Here is a 13,664-nt window from a genome sequence, read left to right on the forward strand (position 1 = left end):
GTCACCGTGCGCGTGCCTAAGGCCGGCAGACACCTTTGTGGCACGCATACGCAGGCGGGGTAGGTGACTAGGACCGGTCCCCATGTGCATGCGGGCTCATGAAAGGGAGCGGGCTTCCCGTGGGCGTGTGTGACGGAGGAGGCACGGTGCTGCGTCCAGATGGAGCGGGCTCGGGTGGTCCCCGCGTACGCTTGACCGTGGTCGAGCGAATCACGCGGGCGTACGGAGGTGGCACGGGAGCGTCTAGACGCGGGCGCTAGCCCTTCCGTTTAAGCAATCATCTTGTCTAAGATATCATGAGTTTATTTTACAAATTTTAGTAAAATTATTATTCTATCCCTCATTCCTAACTCATTCGGTTCTTGTTTTCGGTTCAAAGAGAGCATGAATCATACAAATTCTCAAGCTCAACACCCCCTTACATCTTTGACATAATCCATGTCAAAGATTTAAGGGGACCAGGCAGTAGTGCATTGCATCCGGAACCGGAAGTTAGACCAGGCAAGGAGACCAACCTCTGCTCCTCGTCGTCAACGGGCTTCCCATCCTATCCCAAACAGGGACGGTTTCCCTCTCGAGCCGCTTGAGATTCTCACAGAGCTGCAGGCTGCAGCGCAACCAAAAAGCAATTCACCTGCGCACTCGTGACTCGTATCGTATGGTGAGGTGCAGTAGTGCAGCGACACCCATGCCATACTGTGAAGAAGACTCCAAAAGACTGAGACGCCTTTATACGAGAGGAAAAAAGATATAGATACCCTCTCCCTCTCCCTCTTTCTTCGCCTAGAGACAGCCAAGTCAATCACTCCTCTCTCCGGTCCGTCCACTACTTTCACCTGATCACCACCTCCACTTGGAACTCGGAAGAGAGAGAATGGCGTGTAGGCCGCCATGTCCATGTGGCTGGAGCTGCTTTTGCATGCTGTTCTTCCTTGGCTTGCTGCTCGCCGAGGCCGTCCATGGCGCATCCGCTCCTCCGACTCCAAGCCTCGTTCCAGCTGAAGGTGTTTACTCTCGCCCTGATGCTGTACTGCATTGATTGATTGTACCTTCTTTTTCAGTTCAGTACTTCAGTTGTTGCCTCACTGGTTTTGAGGTAAAAAAAAATGCGCATGGAGCATGTTCTTTGCCTGGCACTCTTGCAGTCTTCTTGTCCACCTTCTCCCTTGCTTCGGACTCTTCACTCTTGATCTGAATCGTTGCTGCAACACCTGCCAAAAGTTCCATTTTTTTGGTGGGGGTGGTGGAGGAATGAAGAACTTCACTAGGGGAATGCTTTACCTTATTACCTAGAAATTCAGGGCAACGCGCCTTTGATTGGACGTTCAAAGACACAGATCATCTGGCAAATGTGAATGTGATCACTGATAAGAGTCTCAGCTGCAAACCAAACCAGCAATGGAGACGGGCAAAGTGCCCGGCATGCTGCTGCCTTCAACTATCAACTAACCACAAATTCGTTTTAATTTCCTCCTCTTTCTCTTCAACTAACTCAAATGCTGTGTTCTCCGGCCCAGCTGCTGAAACCGTGTTCTTGCAATCTCCTTTCGCAGTGCGCGTCCTTCGCCGGATCGCGGCCAGACTCGGTGTGTCCAGCTGGGACTTCACCGCCAGCGCTGGTCCCTGCGACCACGGCGACTCTGGGGTGCACTGTGACTGCACCTTCTCTAACGGCACTGCCTGCCATGTCACCAAGATGTACGCTTCATTTCTCCACACTCCTTTTTGACCCAATTTTCTTTTCTTTAATTCCTTGAGCCAACAAAATCACATCACCCGGTTTGGCAGTTGGCACCATGATAATCTTTAATTTGCAGATTCCTCAAGGGGCAGAACTTCTCCGGTGAGCTCCCGCCAGACTTCGCTGACCTCCCCAACCTCCTCCAGCTGTGAGTTCTTAATCTCAACTAGTCAACTGTTGGTCAAAATGATCGGTGCCACAAGCTTCAGCTGTTAAGAGCAGTGGCGTCATAATACATATAGTAATAATATCATAAAGAATTACGTTTAAAAAGAATATCATAAAGAAAGAAGCGTTGTTTCCGTGCTGCAGAGATCTAAGCAGGCGCTTGTTTCATGGTGGAGTGCCTGACCAGTGGGCCCGGATGAAGTTACAAGGACTGTGAGTGCCCTTGCACAGTTGCACTTTACCTGCCCAGTGTCTGCTTGACTGGTTGACTGGTAGTAGAACAAAATGTAGCGTGTGGAGCTAATCATGGAGCATCAGGGAAAGATTCGTGCCACTGGGTAGTGATTTTCCTGCACTTTGTGAAGCCACAGTCATTGTCTCGTCTGTGGTGTACGGCCTAGGTTGTCGGAAAGGAATATCTAAGATAACAACAAATTAGAGCACTCCCAAAGCACAAATTTTGCCCATCAGGATGCTGTGATAGATTAGGTGGCTTTTTTGTCCCATGTCAAAAGCCAACTTTGTGAATACTAGCCATCATCTGTGCACTTATACCTACCTTTTCAATAGTTCATATATTGTTTAGGTTCAACACAAGAAAAAAAATTAGCAGTGACCAACAATCTAGTAGTCTCCCTTTGCAGTCTTGCTAGAATAGTGAATTCTTGTTCATCTGACTATAATATCCATGGCCTGGATTTTAATAATTCATTTTGTACAACAAACAGAATCACACATAGCTTGTTGCTGATCTGTTGATGCAAAGCCATGCAGGTCACTGATGGGGAACAGATTGTCAGGGCCTTTTCCCATGGTTCTCACAAAGATCACAACCCTGACTAACCTGTAAGAGCCTGAAAGAAACTAGTATTTCTGTTAATTACTTCATGAGTTCCCTTTCCGAATTATGGCTGGCAAATTAATTTGCAGGAGCATTGAAAGCAATGAGTTCTATGGGCCAATGCCTCCTGAAATTGGGCATCTAATTCGAATAGAAAAGCTGTGAGTGTATTTATCTTAAAATGCACACAGAGAAGATATGATTATTGGTCAATGTAGTTTCTGATGACTTACATTCTCATCCTGTAACTTAGAATATTATCAACCAATGAGTTCACTGGACCCCTTCCAACTGCTCTTTCGCTATTCAGTAATTTAACTGATTTGTAAGACTACTACTTCATCTATACTCTGTTCCCACTTCGTTTCACTTTGAAGAGTCTTTTGTTAATTTTTAACTATTAATTGAAACTGGTAACAGGAGGATTTCTAGCACCAATTTTTCCGGAAGGATGCCTGATTTTTGGGGAAAATTGAAAAGGCTTGAAAAATTGTGAGTCAGTGAATTTATGAAGAAACATATCTTATACCTGCAGAAATCTCATGCTCATACCTTCTTTATGTAATGTAAGTATGTAACTCCTCTTGGTGCAGGCAAATCGAAGGATCTTTGTTGGAAGGGCCAATTCCCTCGAGCCTATCTGAATTGACAAATCTTTCTGATCTGTATGTCAGCAACAATGTGTGAAATTATTGTTCTCATAATTTTACATATATATAATGATAATCACTTATTGGGTATAAGTCCTTACTGCTCCACCATAAAAAAGATATTATTAGTTTTCACTAAATCCTGGTTGTGTTTCTGTGTGAAACAGGAGGATTAGTGACCTGAGAGGTAGTGGTTCATCTTTCCCTGATTTAAGTGGAATGACATCCATGAACAAATTGTAAGTTTGTGGTTTACTGAAGTTCAAGCTTGCCATATGCTGTCTGTCATATCTCATATGATACTCAAATGTAGGGTACTAAGGAACTGTTCCATCAGTGGAAGCATACCTCCTTACATTGGCACATGGACAAGTCTTAAGCATCTGTAATAAATCACGATTTATGTAAGTACTAGAATGTTTTTATTATTCACATATTTCATTATAACATTGTCTATGCAGGGATCTCAGCTTTAATAAACTGAGTGGAGAAATACCACCTTCTTTTGCTAGCATGGGAGTTGTAGATTACATGTAAGTAGTGGCATTTTCATTAATTGAAATAAACATGATACTTCATTGTGCCCCTTTCTTGAATCAGCTTCTACCAAAATTGCCTGCAGATATCTAACTGGAAATTCACTCACTGGGAACATACCTGGATGGTTACTAAGAAGAAACAAGATTGCGTGAGTAATAACCTACTTCCACACTCTGAGGCATCAATGCTGAATCAAGAACCCATATCTCTTATAAATAGATAGGTCAATGAACCGATACCTACAGACATCCATGAAAATACCACATACCTTTCTTTTCCAGGACGTTTTAGAGCTATCATAAAAGTTAAGATCTTAAGAAAGGACAACTTCAACTTTCTAATTCTAAGATGGTGGTGTGTTAATACACTGTCAATTGCTGGATAAATGGTCTTCATAAGAAAACTGATAAAATATTTCTATTTTTAAAATGCATCCACGATACATGTCATGATGGAAATAACATTGAACCAGTTGAGTTTTCTTCCTATGTCCACTCTTGTTTAACTGGTGGCTGCATAGAGAAAAATTGCTCAATACCTGTATGTACATATAACTAAGAACCCCATATTACGGAACAAAGGAGTAAGAAGTCAAGCTTTCTTCTTTTCTTCTTCTTCTTTTTTGCGACAAGAAGTCAAGCTTTCAATACAATCCAATATAACAGAAAACGATCATATGCAGGGACATATCTTTTAATAACTTCACGACAGGGAGTTCAGGTCCTAGCCAATGCCTTCCAGGGAGTGTGTAAGAAACCTTTAGCATGGTATCCAATCTTCTTGCTCTTTGGTACCCTTATGAAAATATATAACCCTTTCCTACGAATCCTTCAACTGCAGCAATCTTGTGGAGAGCTATTCAGCTGAAGCGAACAGTTTGTAAGATCTTTTAGCTCGTTGCTTCAATTTAATAAAAAAGTTTAGACCATGGACCTGTCTAGACATAATAAAATGTTCTAACTCCCACGTTTTCCTTCGGTGCACAGAAATAGTATTCAGCCATGCTTAAAGAGGAATTTTCCATGTGTTTCTTCGAATGGACAATGTAAGTTGATCCCTAGTGCTGCTTCACAGTTAGTTCTAAAGCATCGGAACACCATAATGCATTGAGATACACCTCGTCGGCATGAGTCCTGGGTGCTCAGTGGCATGTTCAGGACAGCCAGCCTTTGGGGTGTCTCTCGGCCTGCACCTGAGAAACTTCTTCTAATCTTCTTAGTGCAATGCTGTGGGGGCGATCTTTCCCCAACAGGTTGACTTTTTTATTATTATGACAGACAAGGGCAGCATTGATAATGATTAATGAACTTTGGATAAGTTAAAAAATGCTATAGCCTGTAGGATTATTAGTAAAAGTGCTAAACACAAACCCCTTAAAATCACCTACTGGTAATTAGGGCTTCCTACACAAAGGTACATTGTTTTTTAGTAAATAAAGCTAAGGTCATAGCTACTGTTCTTGTTTCAGCTGCAAGGAAAACTTACCTACACATTTTTGCAGATCACTCTTCATTACATATCAATTGCGGTGACAAAGAAGCAACTATTAATGGAACTAAATATGAAGCTGACACAATACCCAAAGGGGCATCATTGCTGTATGTATCCCCAGGCTTGAACTGGGCGTTCAGCAGCACCGGGAACTTCATGGATGACAACATAAATGACGACAACTACATTGCAACAAGCGCATCAAAATTGGCCGTGTCCAATTCAGATCTGTACACCAAAGCCCGTCTTTCTCCTCTTTCCCTCACATATTATGGGCTTTGCATGTTAAGTGGGAGCTACACAGTTAATCTCCACTTTGCTGAAATTGTTTTCACAAATGACAGCACATACTATAGCCTTGGCAAAAGAAGATTCAACGTGTTTATACAGGTAAACTAGATGTTAGTCGTTTCCTTTCTATTATAACACTTCCCTTTGTTAGCAGTGATATAAAAGATGGGCTCTTTAACCTCAGGGAAGAATGGTGCTAGAGGATTTTGACATTAAGCAGTCGGCCGGTGCGGCTGCAATGCCAGTTATCAAGACTTTTCAAACATATGTCACAAATCACACTCTAGAGATTCAGTTCTATTGGGCAGGAAGAGGGACAACTGGCATTCCATATAGAGGTTCTTATGGCCCATTGATATCTGCAATATCAGTAACTCCAAGTGTGTTCCTTTGAATCCTGACTTTGTCAATTTTACATATTTAATTCCAGTAATTACTATGGGCAAGGACACAAATATTGAACATTTGCAGATTATAGTTTCAAAAGAAAGCTGTTATTTCCCATACTGATCTGGCAGTTGTGGTTTATGTTGATCATGTTCAGATTTCCTGATTCCATTGGCTGTTGAGCCTCCCAAAGCTGGAAGTAGCAAAAAACGGAGTTCAAGGGCATCTATTGCTTTAGTAATTGGAATTCCTATTGTAGCAATATTCACTGCTCTGATTGTCGGCATTTATTGTACTAAGAAGCAGAGAAAGAGTTCGGTGCATAAAGGTATTATGGTTATTTTTCCCATTTCAAATTTTGTGTTATTTAATAAACTGGTAACTATCTTTCAATTTTTTGTGAACTCCACATGCTAGAGCACACCTAACTGAGCTGCACTAGGAATTGCAAGATAATACCGTGGATTCAAAATAAACGGAGATCTCATAGTTCAATTTTTTTCCCTGACAACAAAACAATTAAGTCAGCATAGTAAAGCTTTTGCATGTTGCTGTGGGAACAAAGAAATCATCCCTATGTATCTTAGTATAATGACCGAACATAAATCCTGCAGAACTCAGAGCTCTTGACCTGCAAATTGGCTCCTTCACCTTGCGTCAAATCAAAGCAGCAACTAGGAACTTCGATGCAGCTAACAAGATTGGTGAAGGAGGATTTGGTTCAGTTTACAAGGTCAGTTAGCATTGCTTTGCACACGTAAATTATGCTGAGGTTAATACTGATAAAGTACGACTCTTACACTGGAACATTACCTTCACTGACTCGACAGGGTTTATTATCCGATGGTACCATCATCGCTGTCAAGCAGTTATCATCAAGGTCTAAACAAGGAAATCGGGAATTCGTGAATGAGATAGGCATGATATCTGCACTCCAGCATCCTAACCTTGTCAAACTCTACGGCTGCTGTACAGAAGGAAACCAGCTGTCGCTAGTTTATGAGTATATGGAAAACAATTGCCTTGCACGAGCTCTTTTCGGTAAACATACTCTCCATGTTTCTTGGTTTACCCTTTTTAAACTTATGCTACATAGAACTCAGAATATTTCTATGGAATGTTACTGCTGTGTCCAGTTGAACAGTATAGACTGAGAATGGATTGGGGAACAAGGCATAAGATTTGCCTTGGAATAGCAAGAGGTCTAGCATATTTGCATGAGGAGTCTGCAATAAGGATCGTGCACCGAGATATCAAGGCCAGCAATATACTGCTCGACAAAGATTTGAATGCCAAGATCTCAGATTTTGGGCTAGCAAAGCTTAATGAAGATGATCACACCCACATAAGCACAAAAGTAGCTGGAACTATGTAAGTGTTTTCATCCCATACCCTTGTTTTCTTTAAAATCCTATTGACCTTAAGGCTACAGATAAGAATCTCTAGAAGGGAAGATAGTTTGAACTTTGAAAGCAATGGATACAACGAACATGGGTACATTTGACCTAATGGAAAACACTAAAAACCTCATGAACACTGAAAAATTTAACATAGAGAAAACACTGGAGAAATATGAACTCAGCAGCATATTGACTGTTTCCGTGAATAAGACACTTAATGATATTAATTAGTTCCTATTTGAAGAACTTATCTGAGCATTTGTTAGTAAGTCTATAAAACTGCATAACTTACAGCTGACTTGATTGTTTTGTATTCATGCAGCGGATACATGGCTCCTGAGTATGCTATGCGTGGTTATTTAACAGATAAAGCTGATGTATACAGTTTTGGTGTTGTTGGTTTGGAAATCGTCAGTGGAAAAAGTAACACAAACTACAGGCCGAAGGAAGACTTTGTTTATCTTTTAGATTGGGTAAATCCTGAATCTTGATCCATTCGTAAACATCAGTTTGGAGTTTAGACCATGTTGGATGGGGGTTTGCTATATGATCACCTTACATTAAAGCAATGACCTCAGATAGTTGTTTCTGCTACAAATATGAGTTGTACGTATTGTTGGGACATGATCCTTTTTTTGTTAAGCACTAGGATGTTTCATATGGAAGCGAATTTAATATTAACTTATCATATCAGCAGTAACATTAGCTCAAATCCTGCATCATGTCCTTTTGTACTTACTAAAAAAACTTCTGTTTATGCATGAATTTCTGCTGTACATCAAATTCTGACTTATTTGGTCCTTAGAAAAAAATTCTTGCCATCCCAGAGTGTTCTTTTTTTTTAAAAAAACGGATAGAGTAGGGGAGATCTTATTTTTGTATAAATACATATATATAAAGAAAGGGGCTAAGAACAGATACTTAAGTTGCAATAGAGAGGGGCTAAGAACAGATACTTAAGTTGAGAGAGAGAGAGAGAGAGAGAGAGAGAGAGAGAGAGAGAGAGAGAGAGAGGAGAGGAGAAAATCAGGTGAAACTGTAAGGGCGGGATTACGAGAGGGTTTCCACCCAAGAGAGCCAGAGTGGTCATTGTTATGATTTTTACCTCTAGACTAGAGTAACCAAATGAGAAAACAGTACATCATTTTCTGCATAACCAGAGGAAATTGGGTTATCTCTGTATGTCAAACCCTACCAGTTCTTGTGTTATTCAGATGTACATACCTCGATTAGTAAGTTAACGGCATCTTCCAAATCTTTTCCAGGCATGTGTTCTACATGAGAGAGGAACTCTACTGGAATTGGTAGATCCAGATCTAGGATCCAATTACTCAACAGAAGAGGCGCTCCTCATGCTGAATGTTGCCCTGCTATGCACAACTGCAGCACCTACACTCAGACCAAAGATGTCGAAAGTTGTTAGCCTGCTTGAAGGCAGCACCCCTCTGCAGCCTTTGCTGTCAGACCTCAGCCTTGCAGCAAATAGCCTGAGCTCAAGTGGTGTACGCAGGAACTTCTGGCAAAACCCAAGTGAGAGTCAGAGCCTGACAGCACAAGCATCATGCAGTGATACTAATGAATCATCGACCATTGATATAGATGGTATCCTGAGACCACTGGTAAGTTAGATGTATTGTATGTGCATCATGAACTAGGTTTACATGTAGGAACTACTAGGGATAGGCCAGCATGTTTGTATCAAGTTCACCAGTGCAATGTAAATAGCAAGGAGCATACTAATGTCTAGTACAGGGAAAGCCCTATGCATTTTAGTAGTCTCTGTTTCAGACTCCATGGGAATATTAAGGAAGATGTCTATGACAGAACACTGGAAGTTCCCTATGGACTATGGTCTCTGAGCTCTTATCCATCTTTTCTTTTGTTTCTGAAAAGATAACAAATTTGCCATTAACTTCATCTTATATCAGTTAACTATCAATTACAACTTGGAGATGAACTGATACCAATTAAGTACTCAATAACTCAGCTCACCTCAAACATCATACCAAATAAAAAAGCACCATCTCAAAAATATGTTATTTCACTATTCAGATGTCCTCTTCAGCAAATGTCCTGGAACACAACTTATAGGGTTGAAGAGTCTGAGGATATCTCAAGTGTCTCCCCCATGCTAAACTGAAGTCCTACAAGTAAAACATCAACATACACAACACCCTCCTGATTGTACCAGACAACAAGAATGTGTTGCTCTTGCTTAAATAAACCATGCAGCAGTATTTTGTCAGAATCCCTTGGCAAAAAGGCGTCCTTATCAAGTTATTATATACAGAAGTTCATGGCTCGATAATGGCATCACAAATCATCCAGCTGATAGCATGTACAACAGTTGATCCAGCAGTTGTTGAGTCCCTCCGACCACTGCAATTAATTAAATGCAAGCTCTATCCTGTGTTGTTTCTTTTCCTGTGATTGTAGCACCAACAAGAATTGATTACATTGAAACAAAACTAAATTTACAAGCAAGTTCAGAAAAAGTACCTAAATGAGAGGCACGACATACTTGCTGGATAATGCTGTGATACCAATATATAATTCATATAAATTGGTATTTGAATTCCATTTAGTTTCACAGATATCCTTGAGAACTCCAAAGGGTGCCTACTGCCATCAATTGTTGCATCAGGTACTCTGTGACTATCACAAGTTCAGTAGAAATGAGAATTGGGAACTACAAAATCATTAAGGATACAGTTCTATAAAGAAGTAGGATAAGCCTGATTTTTCAATAAAGTCAATTTAATATCACTAAAACTAATAACAGCATGAGAACACTTTGCAGAGAAAGTAAACTGTCGAAGAGTCAGCTACAGAATTATAATAACTAGACTCAATAAGAGAAATTATAAACATCACTCATACGACTAATAGATTGAACTCTGCACCTAAACCACGGTGCGTATAGGCCAGGGCGAATAAAACGCGAACCATATCAGACAGCATGCGCATATATTATGCACGCTGACAGCATGTCATACTCAGACATTAAACAAGTCCAAAACATGCAAATCCCCGGTATTCAAATCCGCAATGCCCAAATCAAGCAATGCAATGTGGCCAGAACTGATGTTCAGTTAGCATCATTGATGCAGCTAACGGTCCTAGAAAAAAAGAGTAAAGAGAGAGGCAAAAGGAGAGACAGTCCGCACAGACATTTCAACGACCACCAGGCATTCCACCACCCAAGCCCTCCGACCACACCCGTCAACCCAAATTTCCCAAGGGAACCCCGGTTCTGACCGCACGGCCACGGATCGCCGGTAGAGGGAAGAACTATGAGATCACCAATTCAGCATCCTGGGCTCTTACCGGTACTGCCACCGGCTTCCTTGGTGGCCGGGGACGGGGAAGGGTCCGCAGCTGCTCGGCCGCGGCGAGGCAGTATAGTGTGGCCATATGAGGGCGGCGGAAACCGACGTCACTGATAAGCGCATGTTTGGTTGCACTTGTAGAACAAGAGATAAGCAAAGCCAAAATTTGGCCAGGGCAAAACAGGCCAACAGGGCAGTGCCAAAACTTGAACAGTGCCGGCTAAATTTTTGTTCAGAAATTTTGTGACGAGGGCGTCGGTCCAGGCATATCCGTCGGGACGGCCCGTTCTCGGGCCTGTGCAGCCATCGGGCCCAACAAGTCTGCTCCGCTCCACGCCTCCACCTTAAGTGTTTTACGGTTTCTCAAAAAGACAGTGACATTTTCTTTCCCCACAGACCCATGCGACCGTCGCTGACGCATCCACCGCGCCGCTTGCCTTCTCCGACCGCCGCGGCCTTCTCTAGCGTGGGCGCACCGCACCCGGCCCCATCCCGTGCTCCTCCACGCCCCCATCCACCTCGCGTCATCGCGGCCATGGCGTGCACCGCGGCCGGCCGAAGACACCATAGCAGGAAGGGGAGGCCTGCGCCTGCGCTTGGATGTACGCTGGTTAGCTCTCGGCATTCCCATGATCCGAGCTTGCTGGCTACCACGGTTCCCCACTAGATAGGCCATGGTCGCTGGCGATGCTATGTTTCAAGTGTTTTAGGCGTTTCAGACTTATGTTTCACGTGTTTTATCTGGATGTTGCAAAAGCAGATCTGGGATGTTGCATATATTATAATTGCAATAAACGCATGTTGCAATCCTATGTTTCAAGTATTTCAGGTGTTTTCAGACGTATGTTTCAGGTGTTCCATTTGGAGCTATGGCTCTACCCGCATGTTTCAAGCATGTGTTTCAAGTGTTTCATACTTATGTTGCTAGTGTTTCATCTGTATGTTGCAGAAGTAGATCTAGATGTTGCATATGTTGCTATGCCTATACATGGATGTTTTGAGCGCATGTTTCAAGTATTTTATTTGTTTCTGACATATGTTGCAAATGTTTCATCTGAATATTTCAAAAGTAGATTAGAGTGTTGCACAGCACCGGTGGTTGGTGGGCTACGGCCTACCGCAGCCACCTATTGCTGTTGCTGGGGCGTAGCCGTGGGTCAGCCCACGTGGGTTCCCCATGCGGGCGCGAGGTGGGTTGCGGGGCGTGGTCCTGCTACGGATGCGGGCGTCGGCGCTGGCGCTGGACAGGGATGCAAATGCGGGGTCGTGGGACGGGATGCGGGCAGGGGAGCTGCGTTCGGACGCGACGTCCCGTCCGGACGTACGGGCGCTAGCCCTTCCGATTTTTGTTTGATGAGAATCATGTGAAATTTTGTCACAACTACATGTACAATGTGTAGGGTCCACATATATTTTTCTTCAGCTGAACATAGCCAGGTGTGATGTGTGATCTTGTTTTGCAGATAAAATCATAAGGAATATGATGGCAAAAACTGATTGAAAATCAGATATTTAGTTTAGTAATCCTAGAATCTCGATGCATGTGCTACTAATAGATATTTCCATTAAATTTAAGGCCCTTTGGAATAGAGAATTTTTTTCTATTTCCAATTTTGAAAATAAATTGAATTGTAATTTCTACAAAATTCATACGGTCCAAATGGGTCATAAACTTATAAACTGCTTTGGCACAGCACAAAATAGCTCCGGGTCCTTGGTGTGCACGGAGGAGCCAGAGATAGAGTTAAGCCAGAGCCGGTGAAGTCAAAAATAATAGTTTTATTAGATAAGGGGCTCTTGCATTCATGCCCCTATTTTGTATCAAAATTGTGGTTTTATCCTTGTTTTCTAAAATTTTATGAATTTATCCTTGTGTTTTCAAAATAAGCACCACTTTACCCCTATTTTGCCATCCTCCCCTAATGGTGTTAACTTCTGTACCATAAGACAAATATGCCCATGTGATTTTGCACTTGATTTTTAGGGCTATTTGTGATTTCATCCCTAATTTGGAATAAGACATTTCTATTGTATTTTGACAAAATGGTTAGATTTTGTCAAATATATTTGGCACAATTTGTAATTATTTCAAATCAGATTTAATATTAAAAAACTATTCAACATTTTGGCAGCATCTTTGAAATATTTTAATAGCATTATGGCAACAATATGAAGCACATGTAAAAAACACGACAACAACCATGGAGAAGCAACATGTCCATATCATATTTCAATGTCTCGCATGCACCATGTCAACATGTTCACAAAAGCTACAGTCTGCACCATGTCAACAAAAGCTACAAGTCTGCATCATGTCAACAAAAACTAAAAATCTGCCCTACAAGCATCTCATTCAAGGACCACCTAGAGACCTAACAAGCTAGCTTTGTTGTTCCTCCTATTCATCATCCTCTTCGTCCCCTCCCTCTACCTTTTCCTCTTCCCCTTCCCATTTCGATAGAGTTGACCCGAAAAGTATTCAAATAAATTAAAGCTGGTTACTATTGATTAGTTCAAGAAATAAGTAGAAGTGAGCATCAATACAACTATGACTTACAATGGGTCATTGTTGTTCTCTTCTGACTCTTCCCCTTCCCCTCATCCTTCCCCTCCCGGTAGCACTTGCACTTGCACTAGAAAAGAAGAGGAAACATAATTTCAAAATAAAAGCAATGGTTAGAGGAGTACTCATGGACAAAGTCATCCATTTGTACCTCCCAGTCTTTGCAATGAAAGCTAGAGCATGGCTGCAAAGCTTTCAAGTCACTTGTCAATCCCTACAAGTACATGTCTTCAATTCCAAGTTAACCGCATGCTCAAATACAT

The 13,664-nt window shown here is 41.9% G+C and overlaps 1 protein-coding gene and 2 long non-coding RNA genes across 5 annotated transcripts; 1 reads left to right on the forward strand and 2 right to left on the reverse strand.

Annotated features, from left to right (window-relative positions):
• The first annotated feature begins 346 nt into the window (after positions 1-346).
• Positions 347-9,358, forward strand: LOC136541875 (probable LRR receptor-like serine/threonine-protein kinase At1g07650). Of its 2 annotated transcripts, XM_066534042.1 has the most exons (24): positions 347-1,004; positions 1,554-1,698; positions 1,818-1,889; positions 2,054-2,122; positions 2,684-2,755; positions 2,840-2,911; positions 3,004-3,075; positions 3,171-3,242; positions 3,344-3,415; positions 3,568-3,639; positions 3,714-3,785; positions 3,862-3,933; positions 4,023-4,088; positions 4,623-4,688; positions 4,781-4,819; positions 4,927-4,985; positions 5,442-5,821; positions 5,907-6,102; positions 6,267-6,437; positions 6,724-6,842; positions 6,940-7,150; positions 7,246-7,480; positions 7,832-7,982; positions 8,775-9,357. In XM_066534042.1, the coding sequence occupies exons 1-24, from the start codon at positions 875-877 to the stop codon at positions 9,135-9,137; spliced, it is 3,048 nt and encodes a 1,015-aa protein (XP_066390139.1). In that variant the 5' UTR covers positions 347-874; the 3' UTR covers positions 9,138-9,357. The 2 variants fall into 2 exon arrangements, with proteins under 2 accessions (XP_066390139.1, XP_066390140.1); XM_066534043.1 differs by lacking the exon at positions 2,054-2,122 and having other exon boundaries at positions 8,775-9,358.
• LOC136541877 (uncharacterized) lies at positions 1,839-3,617 on the reverse strand. The gene is made up of 4 exons (XR_010780521.1): positions 3,502-3,617; positions 3,303-3,413; positions 2,152-2,259; positions 1,839-1,950 (listed from the first exon to the last, which is right to left on the reverse strand). It is a non-coding gene; the product is annotated as an uncharacterized lncRNA (long non-coding RNA).
• Positions 9,268-10,943, reverse strand: LOC136541876 (uncharacterized). Of its 2 annotated transcripts, XR_010780520.1 has the most exons (4): positions 10,837-10,943; positions 10,009-10,158; positions 9,502-9,933; positions 9,268-9,394 (listed from the first exon to the last, which is right to left on the reverse strand). It is a non-coding gene; the product is annotated as an uncharacterized lncRNA (long non-coding RNA). The 2 variants fall into 2 exon arrangements; XR_010780519.1 differs by lacking the exon at positions 9,268-9,394 and having other exon boundaries at positions 9,536-9,933; positions 10,009-10,164; positions 10,837-10,940.
• Between the last annotated feature and the right edge of the window lie 2,721 nt (positions 10,944-13,664).

The sequence above is a fragment of the Miscanthus floridulus genome, chromosome 3, assembly GCF_019320115.1.
Source record: "Miscanthus floridulus cultivar M001 chromosome 3, ASM1932011v1, whole genome shotgun sequence".
Taxonomy (NCBI): Eukaryota; Viridiplantae; Streptophyta; class Magnoliopsida; order Poales; family Poaceae; genus Miscanthus; species Miscanthus floridulus.